The 24,858-nt window shown below is 38.7% G+C and overlaps 1 protein-coding gene across 1 annotated transcript in view; it reads right to left on the reverse strand.

The window, feature by feature from the left end:
* The window catches only part of LOC122793639 (rho guanine nucleotide exchange factor 19-like), a 1,093,308-nt gene that overhangs the window by 762,182 nt on the left and 306,268 nt on the right, over positions 1-24,858 (reverse strand). The window contains exon 4 of the mRNA XM_044061848.1: positions 8,889-9,009. Coding sequence (XP_043917783.1) covers positions 8,889-9,009 — 121 coding nt within the window. The remainder of the gene's footprint in view (positions 1-8,888; positions 9,010-24,858) is intronic.

Below are 24,858 nucleotides of genomic sequence, written 5' to 3' on the forward strand. Positions count from 1 at the left end.
CTAGTCCTTCTTACTAGCCTTGTGGTGAGTCTGACAAATTGTTTTTTTATGCCACATATTCCAGATCTTCAAGAGAGTCATTTAACTCCATTTAATTGTGTTACTGTATATTCATTTGTAGTGTTGGTCAGCTGTTCTCTTTACCTTTCCCAGCAATGCCTGCAGAAGAGTAATCATTCGTGCATTATTTTGCAACAAATGAAATGGTTGTTCAGTTTTTTTTGTACAGTTCATAATCTGAACATACCACATACTACATTAGTCATTTTGATTAACTGATACTATAGTCAGGTATGTAAATTACATGTAGAAGGAAGGTTTAGGAATAGTCTTTATTATACACAGAGTAAGATCTGTATGTATTATTTGGTAAAGGAAGAGAGTATACAGTATGTAAGACAAAGGAAGGCAATAAACAACATGTTAACATGACTGGCTCATAATAAAATGTTTATTACTATGCTTGGTGGATCATCAAAAGTTCATTACCCTCCTTGGTGTATCTATAACAAAATACTAACAGCTATGAATGAAAAATTGTACTGTGATGTAATTTATATAGCTTTAACTTCAGCATTTGATAGGGTCATACACAAAACACTGATCACTAAATTAGAACAGTTCCCTATTAGCTGATCAAAGACGCATTCTCTCGAATGCATCTTGATCGAACTCTATAGCATGAAAAGGCAAAATACTGAAGCAGCATATAAGCAAATTATTTCCCTGGGAAAGAAATCGCTTGGCCGCATTCGGTATTTTGCCTTCTTTGTTACTGTAGTGCGGTCTCGGAGTTGGTATATTTAAGTAGGGGGCATGGGGGGCAAAACCCCCCACATTAGAAATAGTTTGTGGTGTGCGTGTGTTGTGTGTGTGTTTCTCGGAACAGTGATTTTTTTTTCCCTGGGAAAAAACTGCAGTTCTCAGTGTCCGAGATTGTAAGCTTTCTCTTACATGGGGTCGATGAATCAGCGTTCGCTTTTCTAAGCGTTCAGTGATTTAATATAGACCCATTAGAACAACTAGGTATTGATGTGCTCTTAATAAGATGGTTAGCTGCATGGCTTATAGATAGGACATGGCAATCATCATACAGCAACTGGACAGGTGCAATTCTTGGTTACAGACAGGGTGTCCCAAAGGGCTATATCCTAGGCCCATACTTGTTAGATTATATCTTTCAAATCTATCTTTTTCATCTGAGGTGTTCGACAGTCTGTTTGCAGATGACTTTAAAATGGATAAGCTGATTACATGTGTTACAAATACAAAAGACTGGATGGGAGATAGGAAATTCACACCGGGGATCACGTCAGCTAGACAGGGGTCCAGGGAAGTAAATATTGTGGGAAGAAATAGCCAGGGAATTGTTATGCCTAGGCTTGTATAGGCCCTAGGGCTGATAGCCTAGTACAAACCTATCAACCTATGTCTGCAAAATAACGTAGCTAAATTGACCACTTGGGCACAGGAGAATAATATGCTGATAAATATGTCAAAAATTAAGTATATAAGATTTGGGAGATATAAACTGAAAGGTGAATATTTAATACAGTACACAGTGATTGAAACTGTAGATTTATTTAAGGACCTGGCTATACGGGTAGATCCAGCTTTGAGTTTTTTTAATCATATCAAACAATTGGTTAATGATAGTCATAGAACTATATGTTGTATAAAAAGATTTATAAAATCTAGGAAATCAGAAATCATGAAGGCATTGTTTGTTAGTTATTAATGTTAGACTCAAACTTGACTAATGAATAACAATATGGAAACCTTATAAGAAAACAAGCATGAGTAAACTGGAGAGAGTACAGTGGAAATAAACCAGGGGCATCCATGGATGTGAAAATTTAAGTTATTATGAAATACTAAAGTAACTGAACTTTTACAATGACTCATATAGATATTTAAGAGGAGACCTTATTCAGGTATCTAGGACATTTGGAGACAACTACCTCTGGGAATGTTTGGGGTTATCAAAAAGTCATAGAGAATAATCAGACAACCTGTGTAGTAGATTCTGTAGGAATGAGAAGTGTACTGATTTGCTCTCTGACAGAGTTGCTGAGGCATGGAATAGACTACCAAATTATATTAAAGCAACTACTAGTTTAGATATTTTTAAGAACAACCTGGACACATATTATGGGAACAACTGTTTTGGTATATTCACAGGCTAGAAGGGCATTATTGACCGTGGTTGAAATATTTGTATGTGTCAGTTTTACTAAGATTCTCCTAAACATGCATATTTAGACTATCAGTTAAAAAATAAAGCATGATAGTCTACATATGCAGAATAAGGACCTACAACCTCAAAATACTGCACTCTACCTAAAAATAACCTGAACACCAAATCTAAATGAACTTTAAAAGAAAAAAAAAGAAATTAAAATATAAAATTAAACATGGAGTGCTTCTCCAATTTACTTCTGTGCAAAAATGTAGTTTCACACTATGCATTCAGACACTAAAAAACAACACTGCCTACCAAAATAAGCCCCCCCCCAGAAATTACAATATTTAATATTATAATTAAAAGATTAAACAATATAATATTATATCAATCACTGACCAAACTAGCTTTCAGAAAACATTACCATTATACAATGATCCCCCATTAATATTCCAAAACATGCACGCTGATTGGTCAGCCCGCACGTTGTAAATCAGACTTATACTAATGGAAAAAGGTCCAGTCGTCCGGACTTTTTCCATTAGTATAAGTCTTTTTTTACAGCAACGGAGAACGCAAGATCTCTGTTGCTGTTTAGACACTGTCTCGCTATGTTAAAGGAGTTTAACATAGCAAGACAGCTTTAAAAAAAAGAAACAGAGATCTCCCGTTGCTTTTTTTAAAGCTGTCTCGCTATGTTAAATGGGTTTAACATAGTGAGACACCTTTAAAAAAAGCAACGGAGATTCTCTCCGTTAAACTCCTTTAACATAGCGAGACAGTTTGTAAAAAGCAACGGAGATCTTGCTTTCTCCGTTGCTTCCACCCACACCTCTGCGGTACTGCGTAAGCATACGCATGCGCAGTACATCAGAACTGCTGCAGAATACCAGACAGCTGTGGAAGGGCAGCAGGGAGACATTATACAATGCCATTATTTAACAAAAGTAAGTATTTTTTTCTTAAATAATGTCATTGTGTAACAGCAATAACCCACTTATAGATGTGGGTAATGCTGGATTTACACACAGTTGTCTTTGTTTGGCCACTCCCAGGCATGGATTATTGCTATAGTAAAACATGCTGATTCTATCTATATCAAAATTAAAAGAATCAAATAAATTTACTTATATGTAAAGATAATAAATCCTGGTATTACCACCCTTCCCCACTACAATACTACACTGAATTAAAAAATTAACAGGTTCGCAAAAGAGAAAATGCTGTCAGTGCCAATTGTTGTTTTACAATAGAACTGAACAGCAGCAATAGTATTTAAGGATGGATTGTTAATAAAAAAATGTGTTTTTTTCACATATCTTAATTAAGCAGCAAACATAATACCATACATAAGCTGCAATCTCTAAACTGAATCAAAGTAGGAAAATATATTGGTGACTATCCTCAAAAGTTATCTAAGATAATATTATAAATGCATTGAAGAACTGTTTTCCGAATTTCTACTGATTGACTGTCTCATACTTTATCACTATTTTGACCACACATTTTTATTTATTACTCCTTCAGGTCAGCTCCAGTGCAGCTCCAATTTAAGCAGTGATTAATGCTCGTCTTTTCATGCCATGAAACTTGTGAGACGTACATTTGTTCATTTTGCTTGTAAATCCCTATTTCTGGACTTATAATAAAGTTTTTTTTTTTTTTTTTTGATGAGCCAAAACCATGCTCTGTAATTTACACAAAAGACTGGCTTATAACAGAATGTTGCCTATATATTGCAGTACACTACCATATGTATTGCCTAACTAAAAATTTGACCCCACTTGTGAAAATAAAACAGGAAAGTCTACACATCATTGCGATTGCTAAATAAACATGCAAACCTCAAGTAAATACAATTTTTATACTGCATGTTTTATTCTCATAGTATGCTCCAGATGTCATTAACTAAATGGATCACATTATTTATACAGTTTGTCAACCATATTAACAACTACTGAGTAAAGCCCATTAATAGAGACCCCCACCCCCCGAGTGAAGTTCCACTAAGCAGCGTTTCTATATAACTATTTATTTTAGCATAGTTTTTGTTCTTCTTTACCTGTTAACCATTTGAACTGCTTTGTCTCTTTATTGCCCATTTATTCCCTATTCCTGGAGAGACAGCAGAGATGTAAGGAGGAAATAAAGATATACATCAAAGGCTTTTTTCAGTTTGTCTGTACAGATTCCTCTGCATATGCACTTACGTACAAAAGGTATGGGTATGCAATGTACATTTGCAAGTGTGTCACATGATTCCTTGGATGACATAGCCCATCAGAAGGTCCTGCCTCATGTAAGCAAGTGCCTCTGTTGCATCTCCAATCTGCAGCAGGGATTGTTTTTTTTTTTGTTTGTTAAGCACCTTTATTGAATTGACACAGTACACACTCTGCATATATACCCCCAAATCAACACATAGAAGTAGTCGGGCAGGTACTTGCCTCATCACTCCTATAAATTCTTTAATTCCATTTGCTCTCCATTTTTATTTTTTAAGAGTTGTACGTTCTTGACAAGCTCCTATTGCTTCCCAGTGCCTTGGTTTGATTTGTTGCTCGGTTCCGATTTTTTGGGCACTTTTACTCTTCTCTTTGCTTGGTTTCATCAATCCTACCACTCCTCATGTTATGTCAACCTATGCTTGCAATGGTACTTCAACCCTTGGAAATCTATGCAGTGTACAGAGATTTACTCCTCTACATCACAGAGCTGGTTTAAGCAAGTCAACATAATATAACAAAAGCAATGATTCAGCAGTGGTGAAACATACATTTTGGAACCTTAGAGAAAAGAAAATTAGTGTAAACAGACCTTAGAAGGATGTAACAGCATAACAATACAAGGTTAAGCAAATATAAAAAAATAACACGTGCACAATTCAGTGCTGATGAAATAGTTAAAAAATGAAGTTTTTACAAGTATCACACTGATTAACAATGTACACACAGGGATTCATGATAAAGCAATGCTTTAAATAAAATGATTAAGCTCATAACAATATGTACGCTCTTCAAAAGCAAATATACAATATCTGTTGCTTTGTAAGCAAGACTGTAATAGAATAAGACATGGGAAGAAGACATGCTATTGATTTCATAAGTTCCTTGTTTTATCTATTATAAAGAAAAAAAAGATGGAAGAAGCAAAAAAGTATGAAAGGAAAAAGGGAAAATATAAACAGGATGGAGACACAGCTGGGAAAAGAAGGAGGCCCTCAAAGTAGTTAAAAACAAATTCATATAAGTTATTAGGCAACAGTAACACATGAGCAAAGTCATTACTTTGATCATTTGGTTAGTCTACATGCTTGACAGCGATAAGGGCACAGCATTTACAAACTATTTTTCTTAATATTTAAAAGTTTATGACTGGTGCAGCACTTATTCCATACTTAAAGGTAAACAGTGCCTAGGAGCTATATCTCCAGTTTTGTTTGATGTTTTGATAACCGACCAATGGAAGGCCTAGATGACCATGATGATTAGGTGTAATTTTTATGTCACCTCAGAAGGTCATGCAGGATTAGGCAGGTCTACCTATAGATAAACAAATGTATCTGTAAATTTCAGCTGCAGCCAGCCTAATGTAATGTCTCACCTTCGATAACCGCATCGCCACAACAGTCAAGAAATCCTTCTATGTGGCACACCTCATCACTAAGGGCTTTTCATCCAGAAAAAAGGAGGTCATTGTCCCACTGTACTCATCTCTCATTAGAACCATTATAGAATACAACTCCCCATTTGGTATGTACCTCTCAAGACATCTGCAATAACTGGAAAAGCCACAGAAATACCTCACTAAAAGAATCACAGGCCTAAAGCAGATGCCCTATGCTGACCGCCTTAAAAAACTCCAGATATACTCTGTTGCATATCGTCTACTCAGTGACGATCTCTGCTTAACATACAAAGCCATGTCAAACCCAGAGCTGTTGGACATGCTACACTTAAAGAAATCCCAATCCCTCAGAGCCACACGCTCCAGGGATCTAAACCTTGTCATCACAATAAACAAAACATTCTGGAGGGATAGGTTCCTGACCCAGACACTCCCCAGACTCTGGAATAGATTGCCTATACATGTCAAGCAGAGTGCCTCTTTGGCCCTCTTCAAAAGGAACCTTGACGATTGGATGAGAGAAAGGAAATTCACCCCGGGGATCACGTCAGTCACCCTGCTAGACAAGGGTCCAGGGAAGTAAATAGTGTGGGAAGAAATAGCCAGGGAATTGTTATGGCTAGGCTTGTATAGGCCCTAGGGCTGATAGCCTAGTACCAACCTATGAACCTATGAACCTATAATCCTGGTGAAGTATCTATGTGCTGTAAATAAGTTGCCTTTTTTCTGTGTTATTTTTCAACATTCAACCTCACTTTTTGCTTCAGGTTCATGTTCCACTCTGGGAAGCATTACAACTTTTTCTTTTTTTTAGATAAGACAAATAAGTTTAATTTAATAAGTAAAGTTAGCCATTCCATCCAAGGCAATCTATGTTTCCTTATTTTCTTCTCTTAAAGTCATCCTTTGTTGTTCTCTCCAAAAATGCAATGGTAGTCATTCTATGGCTTCATATGAACAGTTGGATTGTGTACATGTTTCATTATTGCATGTGCATATATACTCTTTTATCTTTTCAAGGGCAGTTTGCCCTAATACTTGCTAATCTGATGCCTCAGAATTGTACTTTTGACTACTAGTGTATCTTTTGTTTTGATTCCATTACTTCAGTTTAATTAAGCCAGCTGTAATGTATATAGACAAAGTTCTGACTGCAGCCTAGATTTTCAGAGGTAGAAGTAGCAGCCTAAGGCATCAGAGAAGGTGGTAGGGGGAGTGGAGGGAGTGCTAAAGTGACTGCATGCTTGAGTCCCACTCTGAGGAGGTTTTAGGGAATATGTCCAGGGAAGTGTACTGGGATACATCCTGTTGAAGATTAGTTACCTTTGTCATTGCAAAAATGGATGTAGGGCAGTTAACTGATCCCAATTCTTACCATCTAGCTGTATGACATTCTTTTATGCCTGTGTATATCAGAGTTTTATTAAAACATTCCACTAATACATTGGTTTGAAGATTAAACATTGACATTCTTAACTGTTTTACTTCAAATACACTTACAAAACTGATACTTTACCCTGGGCTTGTATATAGTCTCCTGATCTATAATAATTTCTCTAAGGATCCCTTACTTTGAGAAAATTAACACAAGCTCTTACTGACATAAACATTTTTGCTGGAAAACTATTTCAGAAGCTTAGTGGTGCAGTCAATAATTGCTAACATGAATTGGTGGTCAATAAGTAATTTTACTAATGGCCATATAAAATCCAAGGCTAGTCTGATCAAATGGGACTTCAATAATAGGCAGAGATATCAGTGAATGTCTGAACCTAGAATGTGGTACAGTCCTTTGTCATTCAGGCCAATATAACTTAGCAAAACATTGTAGCTCTGGTTTTATCCATCCCTAAGTGTCCTCCCAAAAAGAGGACAGCTGGTGTAGTACTCCCTCCTTTCTTTTATGTATCTACTGCAGTAAGTCATTTTTCAACTCAAAATATGGCTATGAGATGGGGCCCATCTAATCATCTGTTTCTGGTTATGTTTTTCCCTCTTCCTAAGTAATGTATTATCCTCACACTGTACTTTTTTAAAACTGTCACTGTTTACCTCTAAACCTGTTTGGTCAGAAGCACTTTTGTTAGTACACTGATATGAAGTAGAGACTATAATCTCTTTACCTATGAATACAGTTACAGATGTTCCTTCATCTTGTATTCCTTCTTTTAAAAAAGGCAGCTTTTATCAGTGAATTTCTTGTGTTTTCCATTTTGGCATTTCCTTTATTTTATCTCAGTGTTCTTGGTTTTGGTAATTCCTTTAATTTTACCCCAGCATCTTATGTACAAGTATCTGCTGCTGAGAACCCTGCCTTTACAATTATATCCCATACAGTATATTGCAAATATATTTTAGATGACATAAATGTGTCACTAAAAAATCATAATCAGTCAATACTGTTTTGTTCAAATTTGCAGTGTATCTCTGTTCCATCACATTTTTCCATTTTAAACCAGTACAATGACATTTCATTTTATATTTGGTTTGCATGTCTCTTTCTTGCTCATTGAATTAGATGTCATGTTCTTACTTCTATTGTCAATATTTCCCAGTTTTCTTACTTCTTAATGTATATCTTCACACCTGACAGTCCTTTCACTTGCTATGTCTAACATAGATAATTAGGTTTCTGACACTAATTTTAGGGAAAAAATGCTGCAGTAGATGTTATTCTTAACATGTGCTAGTATATAATGAATTCATACTATTGAGTGTTGAGTTCATTTTATATCTAGTTGAATACAAGTTAATGTTTCTTCTTCTTTCAGAGATCATTTAACCTAACCTTCATTTGAAGGAAAAAAACACTAATCAATTGCACCCAGTTATTCATTTCCCGTATTTTTAGATCTTCATGCTTTTCAGGCTAATTAAAGTTACTTGTTATGTATTTTGTACAGAGGAAATTAAACATATGCTACTAATTCATTTCCAGGATATCACCACAAGTTGTAACGTTTTGTCAGTTTTGATGAAAATATGAGATGCAATGCTATCAAGTCATGAAACCCTTCTTTCCTTGAATTACTGTCTCTTGCCGTGACTCTGAAACTGGTAAGCAATCCGACATCCTTACCTCAGCCTTACGCTTACTTGTTCAGCTGATGGAACTATTGGTGGATGCTGTAAGCTCAGAACTGACGCAGTGCCTTCTGCAGTAGCAACAGTGAAACTCCTTTCTCTTCGAGCACGTCTGCCTACAGTGGGTACAAATACAGTTATGAGTATTTGGTTAACATTCACATTTCAGAACACTGCTTCTAACATATCACAAAAAGTAATGGAACATATTCCTGCATTTATTATACATTGTTTTCAGAGCTGGTAAACACCTTATGGCTACCAACAAAAATAAAATATGAAGACAGTGGGCCTGATTCTAAAAGGGTTGCTCTCAGTGTAAGCTATCACTTACACTTACACTGAGTGTAGTCTTAAACCAGATGTTTTGTTATCCGGTCAGTAAGCCTGTTTATACATAGGCCTTACATCAAAGTATGTCACTTACACTGAGAACAGGTCTTTTGGAATCAGTGCAGACTTACACTGACAGCAATTCTTTTGGAATTTGGGCCAATGTGTGTATACCTGCTGTGCATCCATCCATCCATCCATCCATCCATCCATCCATCCATCCATCCATCCATCAACAACCTCTTTTTCTTATTTTTGCACATGGGGCCAAGGTGTCACATCAACAGTGACAATCACCTAGAGCCAGGGTTTGCACCACCAGGTGACTAGCCCTGCCATGTTTGCTCTTTCACATCAAACACTTGCATGCACACTCATGTCTATGACCAATTTATAGTGTCCAGTCCTTAACTGCATGTCTTTGGAATGTTGGAGGAAACCGGCTCTCCTGGAAGAAACCCATGCAAACACAGGGAGGAACAGGGAGGACATGCAGACTCCATGCAGAGGGCACCCCAGCTGAGAAGTGAATCAGGGAACATTTTGCTGTGAGATGACAATGTTATCCACTGCATGACTGGGTCACATATGCAGAACACAGCATTTGTACTTGATCATAGGTTCATAGATTCATAGATAGGTTCATAGATTAGTACTAAGCTAACTGCCCTTGCGAGCAATTTTAAGCTTAGCCAATTATCCCTTGTGAGACTCTAACCCTGCACCTTGTGTTTGTAAGGCAAACACCTTAACCATTAGGCCACCCTCCCAACCAAAACACTATTTATCACCTTATGGGTAAAATGCTAAACTGAGACCTCAGATGTCTGCAGACCTCCCAACCATTCCGAATTACTCGGTTTTTACCGAGTTTTGGGGTCCAAATGAAGGGGTGCCATGATTCCCGGAGTGGCACCCTTCATTTCCGATTTTTTTTTGCTTTTTTGAAATTTTCGCGCTGTCAGAGCTGACGTTATCACGTGCGCAATGACGTCAGCTCCGTCAGGCTACCAGCCAGTCGGAATTGAGCTCAAGGAGCTCACATCATCATTTCCAGCTGGCTGAATTGAATTGCAAGCTGGCGGGAATGGGGAACTGCTCGAACAAAACTGAAACAGCAGTTCACCGAGCGGGCGGAGTTTGTGAGCAGGGATTAAGCTGGGAGAGTTTGTCCCGAAGAGGCATTTTTTGCGTGGATTACCATTTCGCTTATCTGGTACTGTTTGATTAACGGGGAAGCTTTTAATATACTTTTTTTTCCTCGGCAACTTTTATTTATAAATTGATTCCTGTCATTTTAATTGTGCTGTCTAGTGTTTTTTTTTTTCTACCCTGTATTACCTTCGCACGTTCCTGCCTTTTTTAGTACTATTCTGGATCTTTAAGTCTTTTAGTGCGCAACTTGCTGTATGCTGGTTGGGCCCGGCTCTTTCAATTTGATCTGTGAGTTTTATGGAGCTTTCTTTTCCATAGGGGCTTAAGGGTCATGTTGTTGCGCCTATATCAGTGTTTTCCCTACTAACTGAATGTAGTGCTTTATTTGTGAATTGGGAAGCTTTGATGGCTTTTAATGAGCATTTCTGGAATATTTTTCTTTAGCCCATTCCATTGTTGTATGTGTTAAATATATCTATTTGGCGATTTGAAATTTGTGCGTGGATATGATTGCTTTTGATATGTGTTGTATCAGATTACGATCTAAAGCCTATGGTAGTTCTAATGTAACTGATACATATTTGTGTATTTTTAGAGTTGTAGTGTATAAGACGCTTTACTTAGTCTTTGAAAGGTTTTGTGAGGTACTGTAGTCTAATGCGTTTTGCACTACTAAGTTTGATTTTGTTAGGCTGGCTGAGTGATCAAGTTGTACTAACGCATATTGAGTGGTATTGCACGCTCTCCTTTGGCTCCAGCAGGTTATAGGAAGAACGTGTACTCATTCTGAATAGAAAGGCATGCATGATCAAATTGCCCAAGTAGCTGTAATGTAGCATATAGCTGTGGTTGTTGAAAGTGATAGGCACCCTCTTTCAAATGTTTTAAAAGTCATGCTAGTAAGACTTTTAACAGATGGTTTGTATTTTGAATTGTGCATAATGCTAAATAGAATGGTGTAATAAAGCTTGTCTATTCCTAGCTGCACAGTAGACGCATATTTTAAGTAATAGTAGAAATGTCAACAGGAGTAGGGCTAAGGCTATTGTTGAGAACAGCTCTTAAAAAGGGTCATGGCTACTGTTGATGTGATGACCATATGGTTAGTTAGCTTAAGTTAGATACCCGGTACCAATGTCTGCACTTTGGAAATATTTTCTTGGGTGGCGAAAGCCAGGGTACCTTTTTGGCTAGGCTTGTATAGGCCCTAGGGCCAATAGCCTAGTACCTACCTATGAACCTATGAACTACTCAGGGCAGAGTTATTAATGGCAGCAATGACGGAGGAGGAACGGGAACTACTGTGCGAGTCAGTGTACACTTTAGGCTGTGGATGTAACAGTGTGAAGTGGTACATACAACAGATGAAAGTAATAGATGTGATGTGATGTCTGGAATAAATAATTAGTAATTGCATTGTTCAGGTTTTTTTTTTTTTTTTTTTTACAGCTTGTTAACCCAGATTGGCTATACTTCTAGAGCTTGTTGTTTCCTTGTGATAGTCCACCAGGCAGAAAAGGAGAGACACACCTTGACATATAAAAAATGTGTAGTCTGTGTATCTCCAAATTCTCCATAAAAGTATAAAATTTAATGTTCTTAAGTCCTGAACTGTGTAAATGATCCTGTCCTCTATCTGTCCAAAAACAAATGTCTTACGTTTACTTTATTTTCACTTTTTGTTTTATGTTATTTGAGTCTTTTACAATTACTCAGTTCTAAGCATTTTTTCATTCATATAGTCCGTGTATTTTTGTGTACTCTTCACATATTACTTTGCCTAATCATGTAGAGTCCACTTGTCAATGACTGTCTACTGCATTTTTTGTAATCATGTCTATTATATCTTTTTCCCCATTTTTTTTAAATAATTGAGATTTGTCTGTTGCTTTTTGCTGTAAGCAGATCTTTTCCTCTTAGGCCTCCCTAACAGTGGGCCATGATAAGAGGATGTTTAAAATTGCAAGACTCCTAGGACAAGTGTGGAATAATACTGACACAATGCTATAGTGAATGTGTGCTAACAGTTGAAAGTTATGCTCTGAGCTTTGTCCAGATTTTTTTTGTACTAAGAGTTGAGAGAGCTATGATGGGAAGTAAGAATATTTCTTTTGTGCTAAGAGTTTAGAGCTATGATAAGAAGTGAGCACACAGTTTGTATTCCCCCATTATTGTTTTTGTGCTAACAGTTCAGAGATATGGTGAGTGAGAAGTGAGAACTGAATTTGTATTCCCCCATTATTGGCTTTGTTGTTTGTCCGTGTTTTTTGTGTTGAGGTTAAGAGCTATGTTGAGAAGTGAGAAATGAATTCACTAAATGATGGCTATTAAGTTTCAGTCTTCCTATTTTTCAGGCTGATTTGGCATAGTGGTATGTTCTGACTGTAGTGCATAGAGTCCTGGGTTCAAAACCTGCCAGTGAAATGCAAGATGGTAACACAACATTTTATTCTAGTGACTTTACAAAATTATACAAGCAATGTTTGAAATGTGTCCCTGGTTTTTGACCTTTTGTCCTCCCCCCCCAAAAAATGAAATTGAAAATAAGTGTGAGACGTTGTGCAAGATGCCTATGGCTTACACTACTGTCATTCTATTTATAGTGTGGGTGTGGAAGCAGACTTTTATGATGGAAAAGTTCTGAATTGGGCAGTTTTGTCATTATTGGTTCATGTGTTTTGTTTCATCGCCTACAGTACAGATTACTGGTAAAATGTTCAAACAATAAATTTAAAATGTGCTCTAACATGTGTGTTGTATTATACAAGGAATATAATTTAATAAAGTCAGGAAGGTGTATAAAGAATAGAACACATGTATGTTTCTTGTTTTGTGTGCAAGGGGCCAATGATTTGAAAACAGCCCAAAGGTAATCTTTATCCACCACTGACCAGATGCATTTTCTTTGGATGTGGTGTGGGTTTCAATGCTGTTTCAATGAATGTGAGTTTCAAGGACAAAGAAGTTTTAATGTCAAGCCTATTTTCATTGTGAGACAGTAACAGTATTGCTTTGTTTACCAGATGTCTTTTAGTGTTTCTGCATTGTTGTGCTGTAAAATGTAAAAATAAAATCCAAATCATTGTAGAAGTAAAGCTTTACTATGCATACATTAGTGTTTATGGTAAATGGGGTAAAATAGCCGGGTAACGGGACATTGGAATGGCTGCAGGGGGACTCTAGTGCCATGTTTTGGTTGTCTGTTCTTCAGTTTGCGTTCGAAAGTTGGTGTCCAACAATTCCATTGGAGTGGGTGGGGTTACATAAGTATATATGCAAATTAGATGTTAATCAGCGTACAGATTTGTACCTATTTTTCATGGGCCTTGTCCAGATTTTTGATGTTTCCAGGTTGAGAGGTATGGATGTCTGTTCTATTAATTCCTTTAACATCTGTTAAAGGTTAACTGATAACTGTTTCCAGATGATATGTGTTGCACTCACTGAACTTTCCCCAAAATATAAAGTTTTCAACAATGCATCTTGCTTAAGTATTTCAATTCATTATTAATGTTCAGTCAAAAATAAGATCATTTATAATTATTGATTATGTTATTTCTTATTTAATTGTCTTATATTAGGGGCACAGTCAAGATTTATTTAATGCATGCATATGTCATTGCACAAAACAAATGCATCCATTTTAAAAGGTGTACACCATAATGCATAAGGCATATGCCTGGCAATTCCTTTGTTAAGAGTCTCCCTGGGATTCAGCAAACTTCCGTGCAAGAATAGCTTATTCTTATTCTTGCACGGAAGGGACCGTTCCCGTGAAGCATAGTAGCGCGCCATGCATATTCATGAAGGAGAGCTGCCATGCTCTAATACGGACATGGTTCTGTGTATGAGTGCAGCGGTGTGTGTCTGAGAGCAGTGCTCTCACAATACACATGCCCCCTGCACTCCACAATTGCCGTACGGCAAAGTAAAGTTAGTGAGAGTGTCCTCGGACACCATTACCTCTCAACCTCAGAAGAAATTTGGACAAAGCCATAAAAAACAAGGGACAAATGTGAAATATTGCTCTCACAAACTTATAAAGTTGATAGAATAACAGGCTTTGCATTAGCATGAATTTTCCAAAGGCTATGAAGTGTAAAACTCAAATGTCTGTCATTATTTCCTAACTGCAGCCTTTAATGCTTTACCACTAATCTGCCAGAAAGCCACAATTGTATGAAAAATGGACCAAAAATATAAGTCAAAAGTCCGGGCATTCCGTGAAAATCTGTACAGTTGAGAGGTTTGGCAGACACTGTTACTGTCTGTGGAGCATACCTCTCAAATGCAAAGCCTGTCATGTCATCACCATTTGAAAAGCACAGCCCCCCACAGATAATGCTGTAGAAAGCAATGTGCATACCCCTACATTAAAAAAATAAAACACATCTGTTTAATTTTTTTTCCAGTCCGCAATAAAGTTTAAGTGTAGCTGAGTGGGAGTGTGCATTGCACAGCTCTGCTCAGCCTAGCTTACATATCACAAGGAGTTAAATAGGAATATACTTCAAAAAGAAGAACTGTAGAAATAGCAAAGTGGTTAGAGTGTTTGCTTTGCAAGTAATCATTCCTGGTTCAATCCCCACTGAAGCCAATTTGCATTTTACATGTGAAAGCAGTACAAAATTTTAGTTTTTATAATTAGGTAGTAAATATCATATAGTTTTTAACCAGAGCACTGAAGTAGGTCCAGATGTGAGGTGTCAGTGTAATAAAGTTGTGAAACTCCCATATAAACACAAGTGTTCCATACAGTATAGTCACACAAGAATAAATGTAATGAAAGCACATAGGGGGATGTCAGGGAAGGTAAACAAAAGTATAATATGTCAGGAATGAGGAATCAATCCCATACAGCTGATAGTCTATAAAATAAAACTTAAGTAATGCTAAGCATTGCACAACTATGCTTACTGGGTATACGCATTGCTTAAATATGAATGCTAAGCAATGAGTAGCCCAGCTAAGTGGATTTGCCCATTGGTAAGCAGTGCTGAACCTGGCCCTTAAGTGCTGCCAACTTTAGCTAAGCTGGTTTGCCCATAGCTTAGCATAGCTCAGCATATGCAAAACTATCCAATCAGGGCAAAGGGTAGGAAATTGGCCATATTTAAACCTCGCAGGTGGGAATACAGCTCATAACCAGGATCTTGTCACTTGAAGCCAGGTCCAGGATCTGGAGTGTAGCGAGCTCCGCAAAGAATTGGGAGATCAGCCATGCCAGGTTGAGGGCCGTGTGGCACATTTAGAGGGTCAGCTTGCCCCTCCTACTCAGCCCCCAGCACAGCCACATTCAGGGCCATGAAGGTGCAGTGGTGACTGCCCATAGATGGGGACTTCAGTCCCACTGTATCCATTTGGAGACTCATGGGCTTCTGATTACCAAACATCCCTCCTCGTCCAAGGTGTTTACCCCCACGTGTCATATACTGCCCCTGTATGCTGTCTTCTCTGTCTTGTCTGTCTTCCTACCCAGCCTACCACCCCAAATATACCTACTGTCCTTCCCCAACATCCCACTCTCACCTTAAAAAAAAGTGCAATCAGTTCCCCCCCCAAAAAAAATTGTTGCCCCATACATAGCTGTCCATTTCACACACGTGTCAACTGGACATATGTAATCTGGTCTAATTGGCTTCACTACACATTATTGTTGTCCTCACCCCTCTTTTTCGGGGGTTTGAGTGTCAAAATATACCTCCAAATTCAGCATATATGCACAGCTGTTACTGTAGAAGAAATGGACATCTATGGACCTTCCTTACACCCATCCTGCACATCCCTAGCTTTCATATTGCTTTTTGCTCTTCATGCCCCCTTTTTCACCACTTTCCTATCACCCCTTTTTTCTTTTCTTTTAAAGAAATTAGCACGGAGTAAGCGGGAGTAAGCAGTAATAAGTAGGAGTAAGCCTGATTGCGCGGTACTAAGCAATGCCTTCACAGGTTAAGCACTTTTAAGGCTGTTTGTCAGCATAGTTAACCAGAACTTAGCATTGCTTACTGCCCGGCAAACCTGCACAAACCCGCTTACAACTGCTTAAAAGTGCCTTAATCACTCTGCATCCAACAGCATCTTCCAGCAACAAAATAATCAGCCCTTACAAGCCTTGAACCTAGGACCCTGCACATCATAGCAATTTACTACTAAGCCATCTGAGCTGAAAATAGGTTTGATGTTTTTTTCAAATCATTCAAGAGTAGGGAAACAGTTTGTTAACTTTAGTCAAGTTTTGTACATATATATACATGTATATGTGTATGGAGATTGTTGGGTATGCTGGTATTTGTTCTTCATGCAGCAGCTTTTATGTAGGGAAAACTCTAGAAGACTGTCAGAATTAAAGAGCATTTGGGGGCTATTAGGTCTAGGAACATGAACAATGTTATTGCTAAACATAGTATGACATGCTAATTTTGTTAAGTTTCAGTTTTTGATGTTGGAACAGGTTGATGTTTTCTTTGGTAATACAGATACCTACTTGGAACTAAGGGAACTTAAGTGGCAGCTACTGTTGAACTCTGAAGCTTCCCCTGGTTTAAATGAAAATATAAACATAAAATGTGCTTTGAGATAGTTTAACTGATTAATTTGCATATATTCAGTTTTACAAGTGTTCTTTTTTTCAGTTTGAATGTATACTGCTAGTTCATTGGTTAATGTATATAAGCATTAATAAGATTCTAATGTTCTCTCACATGGTATGTATCTTAGTTTTTATCATATTGTCATTCAAATGTATTGCATTCTGAAGAAGTTCTACCATCTATAAAGAATGAAAGCTTAATTATCTGTTCTTAGTCTGTGTATTTTTATTTATTTAAATATTTAAAAGTTTATCTGTTGTTGCAGCCACTTTTCATTTTATTTATTTTTTTATATTTAGAAGTTCAGAAAGTATAAGTATTATCTCTTCTCTTTTTGTTGTTATATCACAATATATATATGTATGTATATATATATATATATATATATATATATATATATATATATATATATATATAGACATATATATGTGTGTGTGTGTGTGTGTGTGTGTGTGTGTACATGCATGTCTCAAAATGCCCATACAAACATATGCTGCTGATAAACCACCCATAACTGGGGCAGCATGCACAGTTGGATACAAAAGGACCCATGACACACACATGTGCCCCCCCACACAGTCCAAATAAATAATTGAACAGTACACTGCTACAAAATCATGATAGGCCATACACAATGGCCAGACATACAACAACCTCGTAGCAAAACAACTAAAATGACTGAAAACAGCAAAGAGAAATACAACCAGCCAGTAATTCACACATGTTTATTATACTCTGATGTCTTGGCCAAAGCCTTCAAGGAGTAAAACATTACAGGAAATACTTGCCTTAATCACAAGAAGAAATTAACACTTAATTACCTAATTAAATACACAGCTTTCCAATTGCACTCCTCATTTAACCTCCTACTGGATAAAGTATCACATTTAATATTAGAACATTGATTCTATACAAAACAATTGTCCTTTTATGAATGCTTCTTCAAACTGAGGAACAGACTTGTTCCAAAACAGTACCATGGAACTCACTACTGCCCCGTGGTGAGATTTATTCAAATGTACAGCTATATAAATGTATTCTTTCTTATTAGTAATATGTCTCATATGTTCTAACAGCCTAGTTTTAAAATGTGTTACTCTCCCCCACATAACATATGTTACAAGGGCATATAAGAGCATTCTCCATACACCAACCTCTTGAATGTACAGACTCCAACATGTTTTCCAGCCTTTCCCCTCAGCAGGAATGACAGCACTAAATAATGATAGACCATTTACCTACCAACCTTCTACTGTATGACATCTGGACCAAGCTTGACATAATTGGTGGACAGAAGCCCACATACATGGCCATGCTTGAAATATTGCTGTTATACACTGAGAAAGTTGCTGGTGTTACAGAGTTTGTTGTAACATATCTTTTCTGAGGGATATAAAGTCATAAAAATAAATGGATGTCATCATTTACTGATTGCAATCACCAGAGTATGCTACTGATTTGCCAAGGACAACATCTGTCTGGGGAACAGACCAGTCATAACAGGCTAAACTGTGGCCATTATGGAGGTAGCCCTATGGTTCACAGCTATGCAGACACAGAACTTTTTCAGACTGAAACCCATGCAGATGTAGCATGTTCAGACAAACCCTGTTAAACTAGCCTAGCAGTATTCCAAACATATAACAGCAATACTCACATTCTGCTCCTTAAACCTAATCCACCATTTATTTGGCTTGTCTCCACAAGTCCTGTTGTATGAGGTATTAGCTCACACACCTCCAGGGTGTCTTCCTCACAGGTAAGGGAAAGGACCAACACCCACATGGAGTACTCAATTATAGGAGTGTGTTGCCATGACATTGGCTATTGGAAAAACTACACAGCTGCTCTGCATGCAATTAGCAAGTGGGGAACACCAATTGGTACACAGGCCATCACCTGGTCATGAGCATCACCTTCAAAAACCATGCTGCCACCTATTCAAAGCAGCTCTATCCTTGTAGTACAGAGAGAGAAAGAGAAAGAAAGAAGGAAAGAAAGAAAGAAAGAAAGAAAGAAAGAAAGAATGAAAACAAAACAAATAAAAAAAGGTAAGTGGAACATGTAAGCATGCAACTGAATGTAGTACTTGGTCTGTAATAATGGAAAATAGGATTTGGAAGAATATATGTCCCAACAAGACTTGCTGTACTAATGTCCTGCTGAACAGATGCTATAGCCATAGCATCTGGTCCTCTCTACAGTGGGAGAGATCACAGCCATACCTCTCAACTGTACAGATCTTCACAGAATGTCCATATTTTCACATCATAGTTTTTGTCTGTTCCTCTTGAAATCTGTACATTCCTGGCAAATAGCTGAGGACTGAAGTCATCAAGTAATGACAAGCACATGAATTTATGACAACACATCCTTAAGAATATTCACGGTAATGCAAAATGTATTGTTCTACAAACTTCCTAAGTTTGTAACAGGAATATTTAAAGTTTGTCCTTATTTATCCCCTCCATCATTTTAGGATTTGTCCAGATGTGATGCTCTAAGAGGTTGCAAGGTAGGATCACAGCTTAGGAGCCTGACTCACCCTGGGAAAGGACAGCTCACATATGACAACTGCTGGGGTGTCTGTCAAACAGTTGTGACTGTGCCACTGCTAGGCCAGCTAATGGGATGTTGTCCATATCCATATGTTACCAGTGAATATGAGTATGATACATGTTTGTCTTGTAAATCTACAAGACCTATACAGGGCATGCACATAGTAAAGTACTGTTGCAGACATGTGTGTTGAACTGCATGTGATATATTGAATTGATAACATTCAACTGTACAGAGTTGTGCTGGACAATAAGCACATTTGTGACTATCTGTAGTCAAATACACATATACCAGTGTTATGTCAGCCAAACCATTGGCAAGTCTGTGAGCAATGACAATGTAATAATAGCCTACTTATGACATTGGACATCTTCCAGGTTATCACAGTGATGCCACAGCCTACTGTGCAATCAACGTACTAATGTATGGTGCAGCTATATTAATACAGCATCAGTATTGATGTCCCTTTTGTCACCCATTTATGTGTGCCATTGTCCAGACGTCAGGTTGACAAGTATGACTGAGCAGCAAGACTGTAAATACAGTGTGCCATACTAACATAGAACAGAAATGTATACCAGGTATTCCTTGAGCACATGTATGTATGCGTATGTTCAGCTGGAAGGCACAAAACTAATAGCATGGGTTTCAAGCAGGCAGGTACATAGGTTGTGCATGTTGCACATGTGTATAATATCAGTGTCAGTGCATACAGCAGACATAAATGTGTGCAGCTACTGGTTGTTTCATTGCCCTGACACTGATATGGGTACTAGAGTAGGCATGATTATCATGTAGTAATCGGAGAAGTGTCCAACTGTGTTATAACCCTCTGTCCATACCTACCACTAACAGCTATATAAACACCTATATACACCCTTGTTGGAATGCCAGGTTTGTGTGCTGTATGACAATGAGACCACAGAGCATCATCCCATAATGTTTCTCATCTTGAATGTGACCTCTAACCTGTACAATTCCATTGAAAAACAAACAAAGGTGTCTGTAGGAAGGTGAGCAACTATTGCCAAGTGAAGATATGTCATGACATTAGAGTCCAAACCAAGATGAATGAATGATGTAACCATCTCAAGAGGTGCATACACAACATATCAGTTTAAGGGTGTGCACACTCACTCAACTGGCTTATTGTACTGATTATTTCTATATGTTTTCACAGACCAGATTGTTATGTTTTCATTTGAATTGCACAGGCTATAGGTCACATTAAAGGTGGGAATTGTTTTGAAATGAGTTATTGGGGTGTCATGTTTCAATTGCACAAATGCCAGGCATTGTAACAGGGGTGTGTACACTTTATATCCACTGTAGCTATATGGACTCAGCAGTACCTGACCTGTATAACCAGCCTCCACCAAGGTAGAGTAATCCCTTTTGTTGGACAGCAGCAATACACAAACCACATAATAGGTTGCTATATTGGCTGTACAAGGACACATAGATGCAGGCAACAACTTGGAAGCATGTCCACCTCTATCTGATCAAGCATGTAAGTTCACAGGTGACTTCATGTAAGGCTGACTATGACTACAAATCAGACATATCCACACCACCAAGGACAACTGCAACAGTGTCTCCACATATGTTGTCAGTCTCAGAGGCAACAACACAATTCACCTTGTACTAGGGGTAAAGCACACCTCATGCACACATGCCATGGATATAGGCAACCTGCATCAGACAGGTTAGGTGGGAACATTGCCACCCTGTCCACCCCAGTTGTATAGGGGGATATGCACATCAACCACACTCCTCCCCTCAGCAATGGTGATGACAATAACAGCAAATCTCCATGGGGCATAATAACATCACTGTCTGCCTCCTACAGGAACTCAGGCATGTGGTCACAGCTCCATCACACACCACAGTCAAACAGAGACCTGCCACTATCCACACATCATCCACATAGAAAATGGCCACTGTCATCCCTCTATACAGAAATTAATGGAGAATAGAGGATTATGCAATTAAGTGTTCAACATTGAATAAGATAGCTCAGGGCCAGGAGTGTAATGCAAGCTGCTATAACCATGATAGATTGGAGGGTTATGGTGTAGTTTGGATTATTTGCAAGTAATATCCACTGTTGATGTGCAATTTGACAACTGTATGAGGTCCTGTGAACCTTTTTCCTGTTTATGTCTTCCAGGTAACATGCAGAGGGCTTGCCTACCAGTATTCTCTGTTGGGGAAATGGACATCATCACCCAATACGTGATTGAACACTATGCCCTGTTATTTGGACGGAGAGCACAAGATGTGCGGGAGAGGACCACCCTGTGGGATGATCTGGTCCACAGGGTAAATGATGCTGGCCTGCACAGCAGAACTTATGAGCAGGTGCGGCATCAGGCAACCAACCTCATTCACCATGCCCATCAATGGGCTGCTGCTGTAGGGAGGGACCGGCTAGTCACAGATGAGGGCCCCACCATCCAGCCCCCACTGACACCCACCGAGGAGCTCCTCACCAACCTTGGGGCACCTGCCCAACACACAAGCCATGAAGCTGAGGAAAGCATTGTGGAGGTGTGTTGCACGCACACACTGTATGAGGAGCATGCAGGTAAGGCCCCAGTGCACATTACTAGAACACTGTTGCTTATCCATTTCAATCTGTATACTATCTACATGCATATGTCAGATAAGATAGTAGGTCTTGCTGGTGTTTAGTAATGCACAGATATGTACATCTATGGTGATGGTCAGCAAATTTTGTAGTATTTGGGGTTGTACTGTTACTGTGCTGGAAAGCTGCTTCCACCCTGTACTAAGGCCACATCAGTGGATACTGACATTACCTCTCTCACACAGCTATTTAGGTCCCTCTGGTATACAACCGGGACAGCATCCTATAGCTGGTGAATATGGAATTGTTTTGTTGAAGTTTGCCAATACAACAGCCATGTTAAACCCATGCTATTTGTCATGCACACATTTATCACACCTACCCATAATGCATGATGTACATGCTCAGTTTTGTTAGTGTTAACTGCATTGTATCACAGTGGTCACCATGGTGTCATATCTGAGGGGTATGTAAGATTTCTTCAGTATACCTCACAACCTGTCAGTGCAAGATGTGTGGACAGAGACAAACAATATGGTGGGACAAATGGGCTACAGTAGGGACATGTATGAAACATTACCCTTATACAGTGGATGCAACAGTGTATTAGCACCTATTAAGATGGCAACTGTTCCTGATATATACATTGACAGACCACAATAATACATTCCACACCTTTTACAACCTGTAATGTGATCCTAACTTTAACAATTAACGTGTAAAATAGCATTATGTTAGTGCAACAAATATGGGGTATACACACCTTACAAAACACTGGACGCATATGTGTGCACACACTCAAAATAACATATTGTGAAGGCAGCTAGTGATATACTGACAGCATTCACTCTACTTGAGTACACAACTGCCATCAAGTACAGGGCCTCTATGTCACACCAGGTAATGGTGAGTTGTCCGAGAAGTATGTTCATGACATTTCCTCAGCTGCCTGCAACAGAAGCAGCCATAGCTTGCACACATCTTACAAAGCATCAAAGGGATCCCAGATCTGAAATGTTGCAGTCAGAAGTAGCGAAAAAAACATTACCTCACCATTGCATATACCATGGAAAACATTGCAGACAGTGATCTAGAGCGTATTAAATATGGGACAACTGTGATGTTGAAATGAACCAGATGCCCATCCAAAACAGATGACAAGATGTGTAGAAAACTGGTCAGGGAGGCCTGGAAGGCATGAAGCAACACCGAGGGAGTGGCAGGAATGTCTAGCAGGTACTGCCTGTGTAGTACCTGTGGCAACAATCGCCTGGATTCCACAAAAGTGTGGCCTATGGGGTAGAGTAAGAAGATGGAAGATCTTTTCCCACAAGAAACACCATCCAGGGCTGTGTACAGGTAGCAAAAGCATAATAGCAAGTCTTCCAAAGGCATGTGTTGCAATGTGTAATGGTGTCATGACACCAAGGTTCAAACCTCCAGACAGCATTCATAGAGATATGTGTGGTGCACAAGCGACACCTCACCTCACCTCAGGGTCACCATCCCCAACTTGAAGCTTGCTGGTGCCAGTGTACACCCTTAGGGTTGCTGTTCATTAGCTGGAACTAGGCCTGTAGACATGGTGGAGGGTACTGTGAACACTGCAAAATAACACTCATGTGTGGCCCACAGTTGTCAAGCATCTGCAATAAGGCTGAGGGTGGGGAGGGGTTTCAGCTTCAAACACAACAGTGAACTGAAGCATACATCCAAAGCTAGCTAAGAATGGCTGTATCTGAACACATTCAAGGTTATGAATTGGCCCAGACATATCCCAGACTTAACAGCAATAGTAAAGCCCCTGTGTAACCTCCAAGGGCTATGCACATGAGCTGACACTGCAATCTGGCAGAGTTGGTGAACCTTTGTAGGGAAGACAGACCAAATAATGCCAAGTCAAAATGTGCAGTGCTAGCATACCCCTTACTAGGAATAGTGACTGCTGTACTTCACTTAACAGGTGCTTCAACAAACCATTGGTTAGAGGGTGTTCACACTTATGCAACTCCCATATTGTACGCATCTCATGCAGTATCCTCACGACTGACAAATTTGTTTGATTCTTGATTGGATTGCACAAGTCATATGTCACATATCAAGTATGTGTAATGTTTTCAAATGCAGTACAATGGACCCATTTTATATCGTAGAAGAGCCTGGCATGTCAGCAGGTGTGTGTACTCTCCTCATATCCACATTAAGCTTTGAAGGTCATTGGTGTAACCAGATTTTATTGTACATACATGCACTGCTGATGATGAGATCTGCAAATCAAATGTCAGTCATTAACTAGTGACATCAGTCCTATCATCCCAGTTATGTCTCAGACAAACACATAGGAGTTGTGAGGAACAGAGCAAGCATAATTGCCAGACATCTACATATTTAGCAATGATTTGTACAGTTGTGAGGTATGGTCTACAGTAGATGCCTGTGTGTTATACAGGTGCACAGCACTAATGTGTACATGGGTGCCATGAGTTCCAGGGGAAGGGACATCACCTACTAACATGAGTCATGCATCCCAGAGATGTATATTGTTAGTAACAGGGATTAAGACTGGCTGCAATGCATGATGCTGAGTGTCATGTGCCATGCATGTCAACTGTTGGGTAATATGAGGTCTGTGTAATCTCTTTGTGCCACCTCGCCTGTAAGTGTGTGTGTGTGTGTGTGTGTGTGTGTGTGTGTGTGTAAGTAAACCATAATGTACAGGTATTAATTTACATATATTG

Source organism: Protopterus annectens, chromosome 2.part0, assembly GCF_019279795.1.
Source record: "Protopterus annectens isolate FY-2018-M chromosome 2.part0, PAN1.0, whole genome shotgun sequence".
Classification (NCBI taxonomy): Eukaryota; Metazoa; Chordata; order Ceratodontiformes; family Protopteridae; genus Protopterus; species Protopterus annectens.